We start from the raw sequence: 22,170 nt of genomic DNA, 5'->3' as shown, positions 1-22,170 counted from the left end.
TAATATCACAAACATTAATTCCGAAGCTATCAGCTGCTATTAAATACAGCCATAGGGCTTGGATACATAACAATAATTCAAAATGTCTTACCTTGCATTGTCTTTTTTGTGGGTTCAGAAAAAAGTGGTATAAGGAGGAGGAAAATGAGGTACATAAATGATAGCCCATTGTATCGGAACAAACATGCTGAAAGACAAGTGAAAAAGAATAATTATTTCTGCACGGTGGGAAATAACTTTGGATGAATGTTTATTACCAAAAGGCATTTTCGAGTCATTGTGTATTACAGCACAAAAAGGGACCCTTCGGCCCATAATGTCTGACAAGTGAAAAAGAATAATAATTTCTGCACTGTGAGAAGTAACTTTGGATGAATGTATATGACTAAAAGGTATTTTCGAGTCGCAGAGTTTTACAGCACAAAAAGAGGCCCTTCGACCCATCATGCCTGCACCAATCATCATGCACCTATATATTTTAATCCTATTTTCCAGCATTTAGTCCGTAATCTTGCATGATTCAGTTTTAAGTGCCTATCTAAATGCTTCTTAAATATTGTGAGGGTTCCCACATCTATTGCCCTTTAAGGCTGTGAGTTCCAGATTTCCACCACCACATGGGTGAAAAATCACCTCTAAATCTCCTGCCCCTTACCTTAAATCCACGTCCCTTGGTTATTGACCCCTCTACTAAGGGAAAATGTTGCTTCCTATGTCCTTCATAATTTTGCACACCTTAATCTGGTCCCCCTCCAGCCTTCTCTGCTCTAAGCAGAATGTTAAGTAATGGGTTAAGAGACATATCAATTAGTTGTCTTATTTATGTCAAGTATCCAATAATTGACACTGGTATGTAAAGGGGCTTCACGTGGCCTTTGTGTCAGGTGATGTGATGTTAGAGCTTTGTGCATAGTCTGCTGAAGTAAATTAAAGGTGTTTTGTGGAAAAGCAGCAGAACCTTTGACTCTTTATACAAGGGGCAGCACAGTAGCATGGTGGTTAGCATAAATGCTTCACAGCTCCAGGGTCCCAGGTTCGATTTCCGGCTGGGTCATTGTCTGTGCAGAGTCTGCACGTCCTCCCCGTGTGTGCGTGGGTTTCCTCCGGGTGCTCCGGTTTCCTCCCACAGTCCAAAGATGTGCGGGTTAGGTGGATTGGCCATGCTAAATTGCCCGTAGTGTCCTAAAAAGTAAGGTTGGGGGGGGGGGGGGGTTGTTGGGTTACGGGTATAGGGTGAATATGTGGGTTTGAGTAGGGTGATCATTGCTCGGCACAACATCGAGGGCCGAAGGGCCTGTTCTGTGCTGTACTATTCTATCTTCTATCTAACAGCAGCTAAACGCCTAACCAGCCTTTCTTTATAGATGAAATGTTCCATCACAGGAAACATCCTGATAAATCTCCTCTGCACGCTTTTTAGTGCAATCACATCCTTCCTACAGTGTGATGACAAGAACTGCTCACAGTACTCTAGCTGTGGCCTAACAATCATATTACACAGCTCCATCATAACCTCCCTGCTCTTCTGTTCTTTGCCTCGGCTAATAAAAGCAAGTATCCTATATGCCTTCTTAACCACCTTATCTACCTACCCTGTTGGCTTCGGGGACCGATGGACATGCACTGCAAGGTCTCTCTGTACTTCCTAGCGTCCTATCATTCATTGTGTAGTCCTTTGCTTTGTTAGTCCTCCCGAAATGAATCAGGGTTAAATTTCAGTTGCCGCTGTTCTGCCGATCTGACCAGCCCTTCTATAACGTCCTGTAATCAAAATCTTTTCTCCTCACGATTTACCACACCACCAATTATCATGACATCTGCGAACTTGCTGATCATACCTCCTACTTTCACGTCTAGATCATTACTGTGCACTAAAAACAGCAAGGGAGCCAGCACCAAACTCTGCAGTACACCACTGGACACAGGCATCCAGTCACAAAAACAACTGTCGATCATCACTGTGGCCTCCTCCCAGCAGGCCAATTTTGGATCCAATTTGCCAAATTGCCTTGGATTCCATGGGCGCTTACCAATCTCAGATGTGCGGCCTTGTCAAAAGCTTTACTGAAATCCACATAGAATACATCAGGCTAGTTTAAGCGAGTACGAGGCTGGCTTAGCATAGTGGGCTAAACAGCTAGCTTGTAATGTCGAACAATGCCAGGAGCGTTGGTTCAATTCCCGTACCGGCCTCCCCGAACAGGCGCCAGAATGTAACAACTAGGGGCTTTTCACAGTAACTTCACTGAAGTCTACTTGTGACAATAAGCGATTATTATTATTAAGATTATCAACTGCATTGCTCTCATCTACAGAACTAGCCATCTCCTCGAAAAATTCGACCAAATTTGTGAGACATTTATTTGCTCAATGTTTAAGCAAAACTTATTAATAGCCATAATAGTGAGAGAGCTTTCTAGTGTGTCATATGAAAGATAGTGGGCACGATCTACCTGAATGGGAACAGAATCCTGTGGCATGATTAGTCGGGTGTTTATCGGTGCTAGGCATGCAGAGAAACATCACGCTATTGAACGGCTATTTGGGTAGATTGGGGGCCTCAGCGGGGGACCCCACCCCCACCCCACACACAGCCCCACCCCTGATGAAAACACTCCAGAAAGCTGTAAAATCCAGCTCTAAGTCTTTGATCATCTGACCTAATAGATCCTTATGTGGCTTAATGTCACATCGTTTGAGAATGCATTTGTGAAGAGTGCCATTGGTCTTTTCAATATGTTAAAGATGTAATGGAGCAAATTGGTAGCTGTATGAATGTCACGGTGAACAGGAGGGCCAATTGCTAGAAAGTGCGGTTGTAGGTGGACTACGGATCATCTTTTCTCGGGGCAGGCGCAGAGGACTAGGGACATGGAATGGCGATTTGAATGGAGATGATATTAGATTACATAATTTGAGCCTTAGTTCAAACGTCGGCAAAAGAGCTGAAATCAAGAGGCGAAGTGAGAGTGACAGACCTGGACATTAGGCAGCATTTAGTTGAGTGTGGCATCAAGGAGCCCTCGCAAAATTGGAGTTAATGGGAGTCAGAGGGAAAACTCTCCATTAGCTGGCGTCATACCTAGCTCAAAGAAAGGTGGCTGTGGATGTTGGAGGTCAATCACCTTAGTTTCAGGACATAATTACACAGCGTCCTCAGCCCAACTATCCTCAGCTGCTTCATCAATGACCTTCCCTTCATTATAAGGTCAGAAGTGGGGATGTTCACTGAAGGTTGTACATGGCTCAGCACCATTTTGCAACTCCTCAGCTATTGAAACAGTCTGTGAGCTGATAAGTGGCAAGTAACAGTCATAGAATCACAGAATCAGAGAATTTACAGTGCAGAAGGACGCCATTCGACTCATCGAGTCTGCACCATCGCTTGGTAAGAGCACCCTACTTAAGCCCACATCTCCACCCCATCCCCGTAACACAGTAACCCCACCCAATCTTTTTGGACACCAAGGGCAATTTAGGATGGCCAATCCACCTAACCTGGACACCTTTGGACTGTGGGAGGAAACCCACACAGACACGGGGAGAATGTGCAGACTTCGCACAGTGGCCCAAGTGGGAATCGAACCCAGGTCCCTGGCACGTTGAAATCGTCGCTCTCCCGACACCCCCCCCCCCCCCAACCCCCCAAGTATCCTCTAACCTCCCGCCCCGAGACTGACATTTTCAAAGGTCCCGGGACTTGCGTTCAGGCAGAGGGTTGCAGTACTACATCTGACCACTGCAGCGCGATGCCTGGCCAGGCTGTAGAGCTGTTCACCAATCTGATTCGCCGATCATTCTCATGGGCAGAACTTCTTTCCAGGGACCTCTCAAGTGAGTGTTAAATGGAAGTGGGAGATCGGGTGTCGGTGGCTGCGTTTTAAGTGACGACTCTTGACATGGAGAGCTCCGATCGCTCGCCATCCTTAAAATCTTACCCACTGAGGAAGAGTGATCGTAATATGGTGGAATTGTACATTAAGCTGAGAGTGGCGTACATTAGCTCAAAACTGGAATACTGAACTTAAATAAAGCCAATTCAAAGGTTGAGTTGGCCAAGGTAGATTGGATAGATTACAAATGATTATTACAGTCATGCCACGTAATAGCCAGGCAATAACCACCTGCAACAAGACAGAAATCTAATGATCTCCCCTTGACACTCGATGGAATTACCATCGTTGGATTCCCCACTATCAACATCCTGGGGATTTCCATTGACCAGAAACTCTACTGGACCAGTATTTCCCCATATAAATACTGTGGCTACAAGAGCAGGTCAGAGTCCGAGAATTCTGCAATGACTGACCCACCTCCTGCCTGTCCACTACCTGTCAGGTACAAGTCAGGATGTAATACTCTCCAATTGTCTGGACGAGTGCAATTCCATCAACATTCAAGAAGCTCAGCACTATCCAGGACAAAGAAACCCACTTGATTAGTGCCCCTTCCAGTACCTCAACATTCACTCCGTCCACCACCAACGCACGGTGGCAGCAGTCTGTGCCGCCTACAAGATGCACTGCAGCAACTCCTCAAGCCTCTTTCAACAGCATCTTCCAAACCTGTTATCTCAAATAACTGGAAGTACAAGGCAGTAGATGCCCGAGAACACCACCATTTGAAAGTCCCCCCCCCCCAACCAAGCCACAAACCATGCTGATTTAATAATAATAAACTTTATTGTCACAAGTAGGTTTACATTAACACTGCAATGAAGTTACTGTGAAAAGCCCCAGGCCACCACTTCCGGCGCCTGTTCGGGTACACAGAGGGAGAATTCAGAATGTCCAATCGAAATGAAATGAAATGAAATGAAAATCGTTTATTGTCACAAGTCGGCTTCAAATGAAGTTACTGTGAAAAGCCCCAATTCACCACATTCCGGCGCCTGTTCGGGGAGGCTGGTACGGGAATTGAACCGTGCTGCTGGCCTGCCTTGGTCTGCTTTAAAAGCCAGCGATTTATCCCAGTGTGCTAAACCATCCCCTCAGTCACCTAACAGCACAACTTTCAGGACTTGTGGGAGGAAACTGGAGCACCCGGAGGAAACCCACGCAGACACTGGGAGAACAAGCAGACGCCTCACAGTGACCCAAGCCGGGAATCGAACCTGGGACCTTAGCGCTGTGATACAACAGTGCTAACCACGGTGCTACCGTGCCACCCACTTGAATCTATATTGCCATTCCTTCACTATCACTGGGTCAAAGTCCTTAACTGCCTTCCAAACAGCAGTGTTTATGAAATACAGTAGTTCAAGGCAGATCCTTTCTCAATGGCAATTAAGGACGGGCAATAAAAATGCTGGGCGACATCCCATGAAAGAAAGAATAAATAAGGAGATTAAGGAAAAAACTTAAAAATTTATGGCGCCTAAAAGAAAACAAATAAGATCCAAAGTAGAGTTAATGTCACTTCAGCAGAAAATATGGACAAAATGATTTTTTGAGACATCAAAAGGCATGTTTAATATTCTTTATCAAACTAAGCAGAAATGAAGAATAATTGGTATATTATATGAGATCCTGGCCTGTTTGTGTCTCTGGCCCTCTCTTCCTTAGTCCAAAAAGATCCATTTTCAGTTCTTCACGCAGTCCTGTTTCTTGCTTGCTGGTGGCTACAAAACGGAGGAAGCGCTCCTCAGTAATTTTGAGCCCGGAGTACATTACATCAGTGTGCCGAACACGAGACCTGCTCTCTGCCAACACTTCTGGCAGAAAGATTAAATTAATTTTTTTTAAAAATCTGCTCCTGGAACAGCGTGCTGACGTACTCCGGAGACGGTCTGCCCCGCTGGGCTCCGGGCCAGCACACTGCTACATCTGGCTGAGGGGGCACGTATGAGTGGGACGGTCGGCATTCTTGAAAGACGGTCGTGGCTGGCATTTTAAAAAACTAATCGCGGCCATTGGGCACTTCTTCCCGCGACCGGGACCGCTGTGACCGATCATTCCACGACCCTCCTGACACCTGCCCGTGACCCACCTGCGGGTCGCAACCAAGATTGAAAATGACTGGCATCAAGTAAGAAAAGGAAACAGAAAAAATTCCAGCAACATTTACTTTTATCGTTGAGTCCAAAAATAAAATTAATTGCAATTAGACATGAACTTCTACGCAACTTCACCCCATGTCACAGAAAAGCTATAGAGGCATAATTCAGGACTTCTACATAAATTAGATGATGTTCTTCGCAAGCTGATAGGGTTGCCCCGCCATGTTTTATTAAAATATTTTCAGGTTATAATAAATTTCCTCAGAGTGTGCCATTTTCTGTTTGGGGTGAAACCACATATTTTCTTCAAGTTTGAGTTCAAATTGTCATGCATCCAATTAAATAATTAATCAGGATTTCTCTTCACAGGTGCACTAACACAATGTATTTATTACAATTCACCTAATGACATTATAGCGCAATTCAGTGTGGTAGCAAGCGAGCACTGCTCTGAGCTTCCTGGTGTTTGGCCCAGCAAGGCCGGCAATGCTATGCAATGTTAATTGGTCCACTTAAGGAGGTCCCACAAACTTGTCACCGCAAATAAAGGCTCGCCAGCCGATTCATCGGCACCACAGTCCCCCGGTAACAAGGTCAAGCAGCACCTGCTCAGTCAACCCCAGTCAGCTCGCAATAATGGTGCCAAGGAGACTGGCCCCAAGATTCGGGGATGCAGATCTGAGGAGACTCCTAGACACAGTGGAGCCCAGGATAGATGTCCTGTTCCCTCAAGGGTTCCAGAGGGTCGGCCAAAGCTGCTTGAATGAGGTGGTGATGGCTGTAAGCTCTGGAAGTGTGACCAGGCTTAAAAAAGGTCTACACCGGTCAGCATGAGTGAGTGGACACTCAAGCTACCCTCCCCCCCCCCCACCCACCCAAGACTTTATGACCACCACATGAGAACCCATAGAGTTCATCTCCATGCAACCCACAGGCCTCCCTTCAACCCTCCCAACCCTTCCTCACACCCTTCCTCCCACCTCCTCCGGACTTAACAATCCTCACCTCCTTAGAGGAGGCCACCGATTGGCGGGCGCACATGTGTGCCGAGAAGGGTGGACTTTCCCCACCGCAGGACACCCAAAGCAGACTGGGCCCTCCAGAGGATGCTAGCTAAAGTCAGCGCACACAACAGGGTTTAGCAGTCAGCAGACTACCCCACCTCCATTGTAGATGTCAGGGAGCACCAAGACGCAGTGGCAGGGTAAGAAAAATGAAAAAGATGTTGTTTCACAATATTGACACATGTGCTAACCACATGTCTCTAATGTTCACAAATGTAAATAGGCTTACAATCATTTCATATGTCTTCTTCTCTACACCTCCTTCTTATGGTGAGCTGTCTTACTGTCAATATACATTTGGATTCACCAAGGCCTTACACAGCCACAGGAAAAAACTTTTGCTCCAGTACACAAGACCTCTCACAGTGAAGGACAACATACCTTTCCCTTCCTAACTGTTTGCTGTACCTGCAGGCTTGTTTTCAATGAGTAGTGCACCAGGACACACATTAGTATCACTGCAGGACCTCACTAGTCATTGCCTGCCATTTCAAAAAAAAACTTTATTCCTACTTTCTCTTTCCTGTCAGATAACCAATTCTCAATCCATGTTAATCCCATGCGCTTTAGTTTTGCACACGAACCTCTTATGTGGGACTTCATCAAATGCTTTCTGAAATTCCAAATACACCACATCCACTGGTTCACCCTTATCTATTCTACTGGTTACATCCTTAAAAAACTCCAATAGATTTGTCAAACATGATTTCCCTTTCATAAATCCATGTTGACTTTGTCTCATCCCGTTGATATTTTCCAAGTGTTCCGTTATCACATATTTTGTAATAGGCTCTCGACTTGTTCCTACTATTGATGTCAGGCTAGATGACAAATGGGAGACACCATCAAAAGATGCGTATACAACTGCATATTATGAAACTTGTGCCTGTGATGAGAATTGATAAGGACTTATGTTTATCTGATCCTTATTTTGAAGGAGTCTGAGTAAAGCCACAAAAGGTTGGAATGGAGCCAGAAATTGGACTTAAAAGGGCACAGCCCCCAACATTTGGGACTGTAGTCGAAGTGGATTAGTTAACCACTCAAGACTACCAGAGGAAGGGCCACTGGCAAATTGACTGACCGGAGACTTCACCTCCATGCAAGAGGTTTGGCTATGTATGGGGAATTTTACCATTTTGGGGAGCTGTGGTAAACAGAATAATTGGGGTTCTTTTAGCTTTTTGTGGAGCTGTCTTGAACAGACCAATTTGAGGTGACCATTTTCAATATAGTATGTGCTTGTATGTATTTGTAATATGTCACATAAAGTATATATATATGTCAAAAACATGTTTGTTTTTCCTTCCTTTCTTTCTTTTTAATGAAGCGCTTTTTTTCCTTTTTCTTTTTATTAATAATTGCTTAATTATTGTTTAATAGTTATAATTTTCACACATTATTTGGCATTGAGTCATTCATTACTGTTCATCCAGAATACGGCTCCAAACCCAAGTGAGGAACTCTTGCGCCTTTACAGCTCCACCCACCAGAAAAGACCCTCGTCCTATTTTGAGCTTTCTCACTGACTAACTGCATGGAAAAATGATGCACATTACCTTTCAAGTTCTCTCCACCTTCTTCCATCCTCCTCTGGTCACCCATCAATTTTCCCCAATCACCACAGACCCACCCAATATCATCACTTTGTTCCCCTCTGTTAACCTTGCCCCTCCCCACGTCACCCAGGGCCCTATCATGATCCACCGCCACATGCTTTTTTTCCCCCCTCAGAGCTTAAACCCCGTTATTCAATGAGGCATCCATCTACCGGACTCTCATTCTAGACCTGCTGCCCTCCTGCATCACATCTACCACCCCCAACACCCTCCCCTCATAAGCCTGCCTTCCGTCCAGCCTTCGCTCCACCCTACCCCACCTCCCAGCTTCCAGCCTTCACCTTCTGCCAGCCTTGGTGCAGCATGTGTTAGCGGCACTCACACGAACACCAGAAATAGAAGTAGGAGTCAAGCCTGCCCCGCCATTTAATACAATCATGGCTGATCTCTGCCAGCCTCAACTCCTTTTCTGTGCCATTTACCCATAGACCTCTATTCCAATTTACCTACCTCCACTTTACATACTTCTAATGATCCAATGTCCACCACGCTGCAGGAAGAGAATTCCAGAGATTCATCACCCTCTGCAAGAACTTTCTGTGCACCTCAGTTTTGAATGACTGCCACTTTATCTTGTAGCTATGTCTCCTTTCTCGAGACTCTCCCACTAGTGAAAACATCTCACCATCTACCATGTCAAGCCTCCTCAGCATCTTATATGTTTGAATAAGGTCACCCCTCACTCTTCTAAATACAGACCCAGACTGAGTACAAGAATCGGCAGATCATGTTACAGTCGTATAGGACTTTGGTTAGGCCACATTTGGAATACTGCATGCAATTCTGGTCGCCACATTACCAGAAGGATGTGGATGCTTTAGAGAGGGTGCAGAGGAGGTTCACCAGGATGTTGCCTGGTATGGAGGGTGCTAGCTATGAAGAAAGGTTGAGTACATTAGGATTATTTTCGTTGGAAAGACGGAGGTTGAGGGGGGACCTGATTGAGGTCTACAAAATTATGAGAGGTATGGACAGGGTGGATAGTGATGTGACCATCAATTCATAAGGCACGTGGTTGGAAGTGAATAGTGGTTTTAATAGTCTTACAACTGAGCCTGCCTGCGATGAGATAAACTGGCAGCAGGCTCACAACTGCAGATCTTTATAAATCCAGTAAGTGGGAGGGGCCATGGGCGGAACCATGGGCGGAGCCAAGGGTGGAGCCCAGTACAAACTCCTCATCTCCCCCTATGGGCAGAGCCGCGCAACTGCTCGTGTACCGAGCTTACAAAGACACAACACATACAATATAACACAGTGTGAATTACTAGGATTGTGATTCACCACATTCACCCCCTGTAAAAAAATCAAGTCCAGCGGGGGTGATGGGTCTACAAATTGAGTCAGTCCGGCGGTCGAGTCGTCCACTGAGATCTACGAAGCACCGGGGTTGCAGCCTCTTCTGGTGGCTGGGTGATGGCGGTCGGCGAGGGTACCATGGTGGACTCCGGGGGTGATTCGGTCCGAGCTTCGTACCCGACTGGTTCGACTGGTGACAGGGAGCGCCGGAAATCCATAGGCGAGGAGCACGGGCAGTGAACCTGCAGGCGTGGGGGCGCCTGGGTGGGGTTGGGTGGGGTGTAGTGTGAGGAGCACCTCGGCGGTAGTAGTGTCGGAGTTGGATCCTGCAGGCGCCAGGTCCCGGAGGGAAACAGTGTCCTGACAGCCGTCAGGGTATTCGATGAACGCGTATTGGGGGTTCGAGTGGAGTCGGAGCACTCTCTCCACGAGTGGGTCAGTTTTGTGGGTCCGGACGTGCTTCCGGAGGAGAACCGGGCCCGGTGTCTTCAACCATGCTGAGAGCGAAACCCTCGTGGTAGAGCCCCGGGAAAAAACAAATAGCCGCTCGTGAGGGGTCTGATTGGTAGCAGTACACAGGAGGGACCTAATAGCATGGAGCGTGTCGGGGAGGACCTCCTGCCAATGGGACGTCGGGAGTTTCCTGGACCGGAGGGTCAGTAAGACGGTCTTCCAGACCGTCGCGTTCTCGCTCTCCACCTGCCCGTTCCCCCTGGGGTTGTAGCTGGTAGTCCTGCTCGAGGCAATGCCCATGTCGAGCAGGTACTGACGCAGCTCGTCGCTCATAAAGGACAAACCCCTGTCGCTGTGTACATAGCTGGAGAAACCAAACAGGGTGAAGATGCTGTGCAGGGCCCTAATGACTGTGTGGGAGGTCATATCGGGGCACGGGATATCAAAGGGGAAGCGGGAGAACTCGTCTATGACGTTTAGGAAGTACACATTCCGATTGGTCGAGGGGAATGGCCCTTTGAAATCGATGCTCAGGCATTCAAAGGGCCGGGAGGCCTTTACCAGGTGGGCCCTGTCTGGTCTGTAGAAGTGCGGTTTGCACTCCGCACAGATCGGGCAATCCCTGGTGATGGCTTTTTCCTCCTCGGTGGAGAAAGGCAGATTTCGGGCTTTGACGTAGTGGGCGAGCCGGGTGACCCCCGGGTGGCAGAGGTCATTGTGGATAGCTTTCAGGCGGTCGTCTTGCACGCTGGCGCACGTGCCGCGGGACAGGGCATCTGGGGGCTCGTCGAGCTTCCCCGGTCGGTACATGATATCGTACATGTAGGTGGAGAGTTCGATCCTCCACCGTAGGATCTTATCGTTTTTAATTTTGGCCCTTTGTGAGTTGTCAAACATAAAGGCAACCGATCTTTGGTCGGTGATAAGAGTGAACCTCCTAACTGCGAGGTAGTGCCTCCAGTGACGTATAGCTTCCACGATGGCTTGTGCTTCCATTTCGACAGAGGAGTGTCGAAGTTCCGAAGCAGAGAGGGATCGGGAGAAAAAGGCGACTGGTCTCCCTGCCTGATTTAGTGTGGCTGCGAGAGTGACCTCTGAGGCATCGCTCTCTACTTGGAAAGGGACGGATTCATCCACCGCCCGCATGGCCGCTTTGGCGATGTCCTCCTTGATCCAGGTGAAGGCCTGGCGAGCCTCATCTGATAGAGGAAAGAGTGTGGCCTTAAATAGTGGGTGGGCTTTGTCCGCATACTGAGGGACCCACTGGGCATAATATGAGAAAAACCTCAGGCACCTTTTGAGGGCCCTGGGACAATGAGGGAGAGGCAGTTGTAAGACGGGGCGCATACGGTCCGAGTCGGGGCCCAGGACTCCGTTTTCCACGACATAGCCGAGGTTGGCTAGCCTGGTCTCCGTGTTATACGTGAGGTTGAGTTTCTGGGCAGTCTGGAGAAATCGATGGAGGTTAGCGTTGTGGTCCTGCTGATAATGGCCGCAGATGGTGACGTTGTCAAAGTACGGAAATGTGGCCCGCAGCCCGTACTGGTCCACCATTCGGTCCATTGCTCGTTGGAACACCGAGACCCCATTCGTGACGCCAAAGGGAACCCGGAGGAAGTGGAAGAGGCGGCCGTCGGCCTCGAACGCCGTGTAGTGGCGGTCCTCCGGGCGGATTGGGAGCTGGTGGTATGCAGACTTCAGATCCACCGTGGAGAAGACGCGATAATGGGCGATCTGATTCACCATGTCTGCAATCCTGGGGAGGGGGTAGGCATCGAGGAGCGTGAACCGATTAATGGTTTGGCTATAGTCCACTACCATTCGGAATTTTTCCCGGGTCTTGACGACCACCACCTGAGCTCTCCAGGGGCTGTTACTGGCCTCTATGATCCCCTCACGTAGAAGCCTATGGACCTTGGTTCTGATAAACACCCTGTCCTGCAGGCTGTATCGCCTGCTGCGAGTGGCTATGGGTCTGCAGTCCGGCGTGAGATTGGCAAAGAGTGGAGGGGGGGTCAATTTTTAGCGTAGCGAGGCTGCAGATAGTGAGTGGGGGCCCGCCAAAGCTCAGTGTGAGGCTTTTGAGGTTGCACTGGAAGTCGAGTCCCAGTAAGAGTGGGGCGCAGAGTTCGGGAGTACGTATGGCTGGAAGTTCGAGTAGCTAGTGCCCTGGATCGTTAGGGTCGCGACGGTGCACCCTTGGAGGTGAACAGAGTAAGAGCCCGAAGCGAGGGAGATAGTTTGCCGTGCAGGGAAGATAGGGAGTGAACAGCGTCTTACCAGATCTGGGTGTAAGAAGCTCTCGGTGCTCCCGGAGACAAAGAGGCACGGTGTCCTGTACCCGTTGATTTTAACGGTCATCATTGAGTTGCGGAGGTGTTTCGGACGCCACTGGTCCAACGTGACCTCGCTGAGTTGCGGGTAGTCGGCGGCTTGATTAGCTGTGCTGGAGTGGCCCCGTGATGACTGCCCTCTGAGTTCGTAGTTTCGAGGTGAGTTTCAGAGTTTGAAGAGGATGGATCCCAAGATGGCCGCCCCCGTGGATCGCACGTGGTGGGCGGCGAGGAAGATGGCGGCCCCCATGAGTCGCACGTTGTCGGCCGCGTGGAGGGAGGTTGCCAAGATGGCGGTCCCCATGAGTCGCACGTGTCGGGTGGGGGCGGTGTCGGAGTACAGGCTGCAGCATTTCAGGGCCTGCGGGCCTGTGAGTTTTGGAAACGAGTGCTCTGGGCTGCGGGAGAGTTTGGAGAGGGGGATTTCTTTGCCAGGCAGACCCGGGCATAGTGTCCTTTGCGACCGCAGCTGCTGCAGGTCGCAAAGGACACATCCCCACATCAAAGAGGAACGAGGTGAGGCTGCGGAACGAGACCTCCATGGTAGTAGCCAATTCTACAGTGTCCTCCAAGTTCTGGGCCCCTTTTTCAAGCAACCGCTGGCGCACATAGTTTGACCTGAGCCCTGCCACGTACACATCTCTGACAGTGAGCTCCATATGCTGTTCGGCTGATACAGCTTGGTAATTACAGTCCCGAGCTAAAGCTTTTAAATCCCGCAAGAATTCATCCAACGACTCCGTGGGGCACTGGCGGCGGGTCGTAAAAATGTGGGGCGCCTAGACCTCGTTGATGGGCCTCACGTACATTCGATCTAGCATGGCTAGCGCCTCCGTATACGAGGTAATACTGTTAAGTTCAGTAGAGATACGGTGGCTCACCCTTGCGTGCAGTAGGCTGAGTTTCTGCTCCTCTGTAGTTTCTGATGTGCTTGATTCAGCCAGGTAGGCCTTGAAACATCTGAGCCAGTTTTGAAAGATTTATTTCGCCTCTGATGCCTGCGGGTCGAGTTCTAGTCGATCAGGTTTGAGGGCTGATTCCATAGTCGTTTTCTTCAAGTTTCCTAAGACTATTAAATTGATGTGACCATCAATTCACAAGACACGTGGTTGGAAGTGAACAGTGGTTTTAATAGTCTTACAACTGAGCCTGCCTGCGACGAGATGAACTGGCAGCAGGCTCACAACTGCTGATCTTTATACTTCCAGTTCATGGGAGGAGCCATGGGCGGAGCCAAGGGTGGAGCCCAGTACAAACTCCTCATCTCCCCCTATGGGCCGCGCAACTTCTCGTGTACCGAGCTTACAAAGACACAACACATACAATATAACACAGTGTGAATTACTAGGATTGTGATTCACCACATATAGCAACAAGCTTTTTCCAAGAGTGGGGGTGTCAATTACAAGGGGTCACGATTTCAAGGTGAGAGGGGGAAAGTTTAGGGAGATGTGCGTGGAAAGTTTTCAAGGTGAGAGGGGGAAAGTTTAGGGAGATGTGCGTGGAAAGTTTTTTTACACAGAGGGTGATGGGTACCTGGAACGCTTTGCCAGTGGAGGTGGTAGAGGCGGGCATGATAGCATCATTTAAGATGCATCTAGACAGATATATGAACGGTCGGGGAACAGAGGGAAGTAAATCCTTGGAAAATAGGCGACAGGTTTAGATAAAGGATTTGGATCGGCGCAGGCTGGGAGGGCCAAAAGGCCTGTTGCTGTGCTGTAATTTTCTTTGTTCTTTGTTCTTAGTTAGCTTCTCTTGACAGGAAATCCCACTCATTCCAGCCATGATCACAGGAATTAGCCTGGTAATTCTCCTTTGGGATTGCCTCATTTTTAGGTAAGGAGACCAAAACTGTATGCAGTATTCCAGTGAGGCCTCACCAATACCCTGTACAATTGCAACAAAACCTCCCTATTTTTAGACTCCAACCTTTTTGCACAAATGCCAAAATGCCATTTGCCTTCTTTTTTTAAAATATTTTTATTAGGGTATTTGCAAGTTTTTATAATAATAACAATAACAGCAACATAAACATGGTACAATAGACATTTCCACCCTTATCACAATCCTCACACACCCCAACCATAAAACAACAATCCGGCCCTCTTCCCCTCCCCCCACCCCCCGCCGACCCTTGGAATTCTGCTTCTGCCGACATTTTAATTTTCCCGAGAAAATCGATGAACGGCTGCCACCTCTGGGTGAACCCAACCATTGACCCTAAAGAGGCGAACTTTATTTTCTCGAGACTGAGAAACCCAGCCATGTCACTAACCCAGGTCTCTGCACTCGGGGGCTTCGAGTCCCTCCATATTAATAAGATCCGTCTCCGGGCCAAGACATCGGCTTCTTTCGCCCCCTGAACTCCTGGCTCTTCCGACACTCCAAAGATCGCCACCTCCAGACTTGGCACCACCCATGTTTTGAGTACCGTGGACATTGCCTCAGCGAAACCCTGCCAAAACCCTCTAAGCTTCGGGCATGCCCAAAACATGTGGACATGATTTGCTGGGCTTCCCCTGTACCTCGCACACCTGTCGTCTACCCCTCACCCAGGCCACCATCATGTGTGCCCGGTGGACTAACTTGAATTGTATCAGGCTAAGCCTGGCACATGATGAGGATGTATTAACCGTGCTTGGGGCATCTGCCCACATACCCGCCTCTATCTCTCCTCCTAGCTCGCCTTCCCACTTTCCCTTAGGCTCTTGCACCGGAGTTTCCTGTGATTCCAAAAGATACTGGTAAATATCTGATACCTTCCCCTCTCCCAACCAGGTACTGGAGACTACTCTGTCCTGTATCCCCCGTGGCGGCAGCAGCGGGAAGGTCGGAATCTGCCTTCTCAAGAAGTCTCGCACCTGAAGATGCCTAATCCCATTCCCTGCTGGCAATTTAAATTTATCCTTCAAGGCTTTCAAGCTGGAGAAGCTCCCATCTATAAATAGATCCCCCATCCTCCTAGTTCCTGCCCTTTGCCATCTCCAGAACCCCAGATTTCAGTTTGTCTTTCAGTGCCTCCCCATCTTCATCCTGAGGGCCATTTTCAAGCGGGTGAATAAGGCTATTTCGGGCTTTGTGTGAGCTGATAAAACCCCGCGAGTGAAGAAAATGTTGCTGGAGCGCAATCGGGGGGAGCCTACCCAGTACAAACCGATGATTATTATAAATCGGGCTCCAAACCGATGCTCTCTCCACTCTCTTATATCTCCTCCACTGCCCTCAGATTCTCAGAGCCGCCACTGGACTTGTGGAGTGTCGGGCCGGCAAGAACGGAAGAGATGCCATTATCAGTGCTCCCAAACTGGTGTCTTTACATGACGCCACCTCCATCCGCTCCCACACCGACTACCCACTTCCTATATTAGCCGCCCAGTAGTAATTGCAAAAGTTCGGCAGCGCCAACCCACCCTCGTACGCACACTCGCTACTGGTGCCTGATAGAGCAACCGCACCCAGTCAAAAGCCCTCACCAAACCCAAACCATCCCAGCGCTTCCCACAGGTAATCCCACTCCACCTGATCAAAAGCCTTCTCCGCATCCATCGCTACCACCATCTCCATCTCCCCTCCTTCTTCTGAGGGCATCATAAGAACATTTAAAAGCCTTCGAACATTACCCGTGAGTTGACTGCCCTTTACAAATCTCGTCTGGTCTTCCCTATCACCCCCAGGACACAATCCTCTATCCTTGTGGCCTGTATCTTAGCCAGCGGTTTGGCATCCACATTCAGTAGAGAAATTGCCCTGTATGACCCGCATTGCTCCGGATCCTTCTCCCGTTTCAGGAGCAATGAAATCAAGGCTTGCGACATTGTTGGGGGGAGGATCCCCTTTTTCTCTTGTTTCATTAAATGTCTTTAACAGCAGCGGGCTCAAAATCTCTGAAAACTTCTTATAGAATTCCACCGGGTAGCCGTCAGGCCCCGGGGCCTTGCCCGACTGCTTGCCCTCCAGCCCCTCGATTATTTCCTCAATCTCAATTGGGGTTCCCAGCCTTTCCACCAGATCCTCATCTACCCTCAGGAACCTCAACTGACCCAAACACTACCTCATCCCCTCCACCCCAACCGGGGGTTCCGGCTCATGTAATTTACTGTAAAAGTCCTTAAACACCTCATTCACCCCCACTGGATCCATGACCGTAATCCCACCTCTACTCTTTAGTCTCCCCATCTCCCTGGCCGCCTCCCTTTTTCTGAGCTGATGTGCTAACATTCTGCTTTGCCTTTTCCTCATCCTCATAAATCACCCCCCTTGCCTTCCTCAACTGTTCCACCGCTTTCCCTGTAGTCAACAGCCCAAACTGCCTGTAACCTCCGCCGCTCCCTCAGTAGCCCTGCGTCTGGGGCCTCTGAGTTTCTCCTGTCCACCTGGAGTATCTCCTCAACTAACCTGCCCCTCTCAGCCCGTTCCGCCTTTTCTCTGTGGGCCTGTATCGAGATTAATTCCCCTTTGACCACTGCCTTCAAAGCTTCCCAAACCGTTGCTGCAGAGACCTACCCGTGTAATTTGTTTCCAGGTAGTTCTGGATGGACATGTTCACCCACCCACAGATCGCTTTGTCTGCTAACAACCCCACATTCAGCCTCCATTGCGGCCGTTGTCCTCTCTCCAAACTAACCCGTAGATCCACCCAATGTGGGGCATGATCCGACACTGCAATTGCCGAGTACTCAGTATCCACCACCCCCGGTATTAGAGCCTTGCTGAGAACAAAAAAGTCGATGTGAGAGTATACCTTGTGGGCATGGGAGAAAAAAGAAGACTTCGTCCTTGGCCGTGCAAACCTCCATGGGTCTACTCCCCCCATCTGTTCCATAAAACCCTTCAATTCCTTTGCCGCAGCTGGCACCCTCCCTGTCCTGGATTTTGACTGGTCCATTACCGGGTCAATGACTGTGTTAAAATTTCCCCCCATGATCACGTTATGTGACTGTAAGCCTGGGATCTTACCCAACACCCGCCTCATAAATTCCACATCGTCCTAATTCGGAGCATATACATTCACGAGTACCACCCGGACCCCTTCCAGCTTCCCACTAACCATTATGTACCTACACCCCGTGTCTGACACAATTCTCTCTGCCTTGAATGCCACTCGTTTATTGATCGAGATCGCTACCCCCCCTTGTCTTTGAGTCCAGCTCTGAGTTGAATGCTTGGCCAACCCACCCCTGGCGGTATTTCATCATCTCCACCTTGGTCTCCAGCACAGTTAGGTATTCCTCGTGCTCCGACACCTTTTTCTCCACCTCCTGTATCGCACGTCTGTGGGTTTCTTGATTCTGCACCACCTGATCAATCAAAGCCTTGATCGGGTCCAGCGTGTCATTCTTAAGCTTGGCAAAGCAATCTTCAAAAAACTTCACCGGCTGCTCCGTTGACCACAGTGCCATCTCTCCGTGGTCTTGCTTCTCTGCCATGCTTTCCCACGTTGCCAGCTCTGCTCGGGTCTTCCTTGTAGAACTTTGTCTTCTCACGCGGCCACTTCTGGTCCACTTCTCCATACACTGTAGGGGGATTTCTCCTCACTGTCTCACTCTTCACCGATTTATCCAATAAAATCTGGGAAAAATGGGAGAAAAAGGTCCAAAAGTCCATCACAAGTGGGAGCTATCAAATGTGCAACCTACTCCTCCAAGGCCGCCACCGGAAGTCTGCCATTTGCCTTCTTAAGCAGTTGTTACACCTGCCTGGTAGTTTTTGTGATTCATGCACAAGAACACTTAGATCCCTATGTACTTCACTCACCTGCAGTCTCTTGTCATTTAGATAATAATCTGCCTTTTGATTCTTATCGATGTGCATGACCTCACACTTGCCCACATTAAACACGATTTCCCAGGTTTTAACGCAATCAATCTATATCACGTTGCAGAATCACAATATCCTCATCACAACATGCCCTTCCACCTATTTTCCTATCATCGGCAAATTTGGAAACCTTACATAAATGACCTGGAGGAAGGAATAGAATGTAAATAGTGAACAATTGCAGGCCAAGAACTGATGACTGCGTTACTCCATTAGTTCTATCCTTCCACCCTGGAAAGTACCCATTTATTCAAACTCTCTGTCTTCTATGTGACAGCCAGTTTTCAATCCAGGCTAACACACTTACATGGGCTTTTACTTTATGCACCAGCCTCTTGTGCGGCACCTTGGTGAAAGCCTTTTCATAGAAGATTCCCTTCTATCTACTCCCCCTGTTACATCCTCAAATAATTTGAGCAAATTTGTCAAACATGATTTACCTTTCATAAAACCATGTGACCAGGTTTGGTTATATTCAGCTTTCCTAAATGATTAGCTATTTCCTCTTTGATTTTTGACTCCTGCACCTTGCCTGTGATAGATGTTAAACTAACTGGCCTATTGTTCCCTGCCTTCTCTCTTTTTGAAAAAGAGGGTCACATTGGCTGTCTTCCCAATCTTCCGGTACCCTCCCAGAATTTAGCGAGTTGCAAAAAATTTCATCCAATGGGTCCACTATCTCTGAAGCCAGTTCCATTAAAGCAATGGCGTGCAGTTCATTGGGTCCAAGCGACTTCTCCACCTTTAGCCCCTTGAGTTTCTCTAATATTGTATTCCTTGTGATTGGGATGTTTGTAAGTTCTACCTTGTTATTTGAAATCGGCCCATCTGATATCTTAGAGATATTTGCAATTTCTTTGTGTGAAGTTAGGCAAGGCCCCCAAGAAGAAGAAAGCAACACTTATGTATCTCAAAGTCATAGAAGAGTTGAAGTTCACCAGGTGCATACCATTATATGTAGTCATAAAACTGAGCATTAAAAATTTTCCCTAACGGGGACTGAATTCTGGCGAGGTGCACTTTTAATGAGATGCCGATGCATGTAAAGGTTCCCAACATTGTTTGTATGGAAGCTCAACCTGCCTTGAAAGTTAGAAAAACAAAATTCCAACAATTTGTTCCACCTTCAGGTGAAAACAGATTTTTTTGGCCTCCTGCCAAATAAATAAGTACTCCCACCTGCCCTGATTCCCACTGCTGGTAGAAGCAGAAAAACCCACCCTAAGAAGTTGTTAGATATCAGTACTAGGCACTTTTTACAGTAACTTCATTGCAGTGTTAATGTAAGCCTATTTGTGACAATAATAAAGATTATTATTATAATTTACAAAAGCACTCTCATTGATGAATGCCCATTCAATGCATTAATCCCATAAAAAGTAAACTTTGTATTCATAGCTTTATATTAAGGACACCTAATCTCTTTAAAAAACAGCTGCCAATGAAATTGAACTTAACGCAACCCCCCCCCCCCCCCCCCCCCAACACGATGATAGGCTGGGGAAGGATCACGAATCTATAATTAAAGCTCTCAGGCTTATGTCAATAAACAACTGGCAAAATTGCACGTGCCCACTTTTTACAGTTTTATGTCTACTCCTAACAATCCTAAATGGTTATCTGACCTCTCCCAAAGGGGTATCAGACCTCTTCAAAAGTGTACCTTACCTCTCCAAAGACCTGTAGCAGATTTAAACCATTTTCTCAACGATTTAAAGCCCGCGCCTTGTGTTCCAGAAACCTGGGTGATGGTAATTGCTCCCGAGTGAAGGCAGATGCATTTTTTAAAAAATAATTTTATTAAGGTATTTGAAAATTTTCATAAAAATAACATGAACAATGACATCAACATGATATAATAAACATTTCCCTACCATCCCAATCCTCACACACACCCCAACCATAAAACAACAATCAGCCCCCACACCGCCTTGGAACATACAACATACAGTGCAGGAGGCCATTCGGCCCATCGAGTCTGCACCGACCCACTTAAGCCCTCTCTTCCACCCTATCCCTACGTAACCCAATAACCCCTCCTAACCTTTTTGGTCACTAAGGGCAATTTATCATGGCCAATCCATCTAACCAGCACGTCTTTGGACTGTGGGAGGAAACCAGAGCACCCGGAGGAAACCCACGCAGACACGGGAAGAACGTGCAGACACCGCACAGACAGTGATCCAGCAGGGAATCGAAGCTAGGACCCTGGCACTGTGAAGCCACAGTGCTATCCACTTGAGCTACCGTGCTGCCCAAATTGGAATACTGCACCTGCTGACATTTTAATTTTCCTCGAGAAAGTCGATGAACGGCTGCCACCTCCGGGTGAACCCGACCATTCACTTTTTTTCAGGTGAACTTTATCTTCTCAAGATTGAGAAACACAGCCATGTCACTAACCCAGGTCTCTACACTCGGGGGCTTTGTGTCCCACCACATTAACAAGATCTATCTCCGGAGGCAAAGACCAAGACATCAGCCTCTTTCGCCCCCTGAACCCCCGGCTCTTCCGACACTCCAAAGATCGCTACCTCCGGACTCGGCACGACCAGTTTTTTTTAGCACCGTGGACATTGCCTTAGCAAAACCCTGCCAAAACCCTCCAAGCTTCAGGCATGCCCAAAACATGTGGACATGTCCAAAACATGTGGACATGATTTGCTGGGCTTCCCGCGCACCTCGCACACCTATCCTCTACCCTGAAAACTTACTCATCCTAGCCGCTGTAATGTGTGCCTGGTGAACTCCCTTAAATTGTATCAGGCTAAGCCTGGCACATGATAAGGAGGTATTAACCCTGCTTAGGGCATCCGCCAACAGACTCGCCTCTATCTCTCCTCCTAGCTTGTCCTCCCACTTGCCCTTCAGCTCCTCCACCGGAGTTTGCTCCACCTCCGAAAGCTCCTGGTAAATATCTGAAACCTTCCCCTCTCTCACCCAGGTACTGGAGACTACTCTATCCTGTATCCCCCGTGGCGGCAGCAGCGGAAAGGCCGGCACCTGTTTTCACAGAAAGTCCTCGCACCTGCAAATACTTAAACCCGTTCCCTGCTGGCAATTCAAATTTATCTGCCAAGGGTTTCAAGCTGGGAAAGCTCCCATCTATAAATATATCCACCATCCTCCTAATTCCTGCCCTTTGCCATCTCCGAAGCCACCATCTATCCTACCCGGTACAAACCTATGATTATTATAAACCGGGGTCCCTCCACTCTCTTATACCTCCTCCATTTCCCCCAGATTCTCAGAGCCGCCACCACCACCGGACTTGTGGAGTATAATAACATTCAAAAGCCTTCGAACAATGGCCTTGAGTTGCTTGCCCTTTACAAATCCAACCTGGTCTTTCCCTACCACCCCCGGGACACAATCCTCTATCCTTGTGGCCAGTATCTTAGCCAGCAGATTGGCGTCCACATTCAGTAGAGAAATTGGCCTGTATGACCCGCATTGCTCTGGATCTTTCTCCCGTTTCAGGATCAGAGCTTCCCAAACCATCACTGCGGAGACCTCCCCCATATCATTTGTTTCCAGGTAGTTCTGGACGAACGTGTTAACCCGCCCACAGATCGCTCTGTTCG

The 22,170-nt window shown here is 48.3% G+C and overlaps 1 protein-coding gene across 1 annotated transcript in view; it reads right to left on the bottom strand.

Moving 5' to 3' along the window:
• LOC119972907 (piezo-type mechanosensitive ion channel component 2-like) overlaps positions 1-22,170 on the bottom strand; it is a 1,374,210-nt gene that overhangs the window by 1,158,691 nt on the left and 193,349 nt on the right. Inside the window, 1 exon segment of the mRNA XM_038810453.1 lies at positions 92-187. Coding sequence (XP_038666381.1) covers positions 92-187 — 96 coding nt within the window.

This window comes from Scyliorhinus canicula, chromosome 10, assembly GCF_902713615.1.
Source record: "Scyliorhinus canicula chromosome 10, sScyCan1.1, whole genome shotgun sequence".
NCBI classification, from domain to species: Eukaryota; Metazoa; Chordata; class Chondrichthyes; order Carcharhiniformes; family Scyliorhinidae; genus Scyliorhinus; species Scyliorhinus canicula.
Note: the sequence above shows the minus strand (reverse complement) of the source record. Positions and strands in the feature narration are given on the sequence as shown.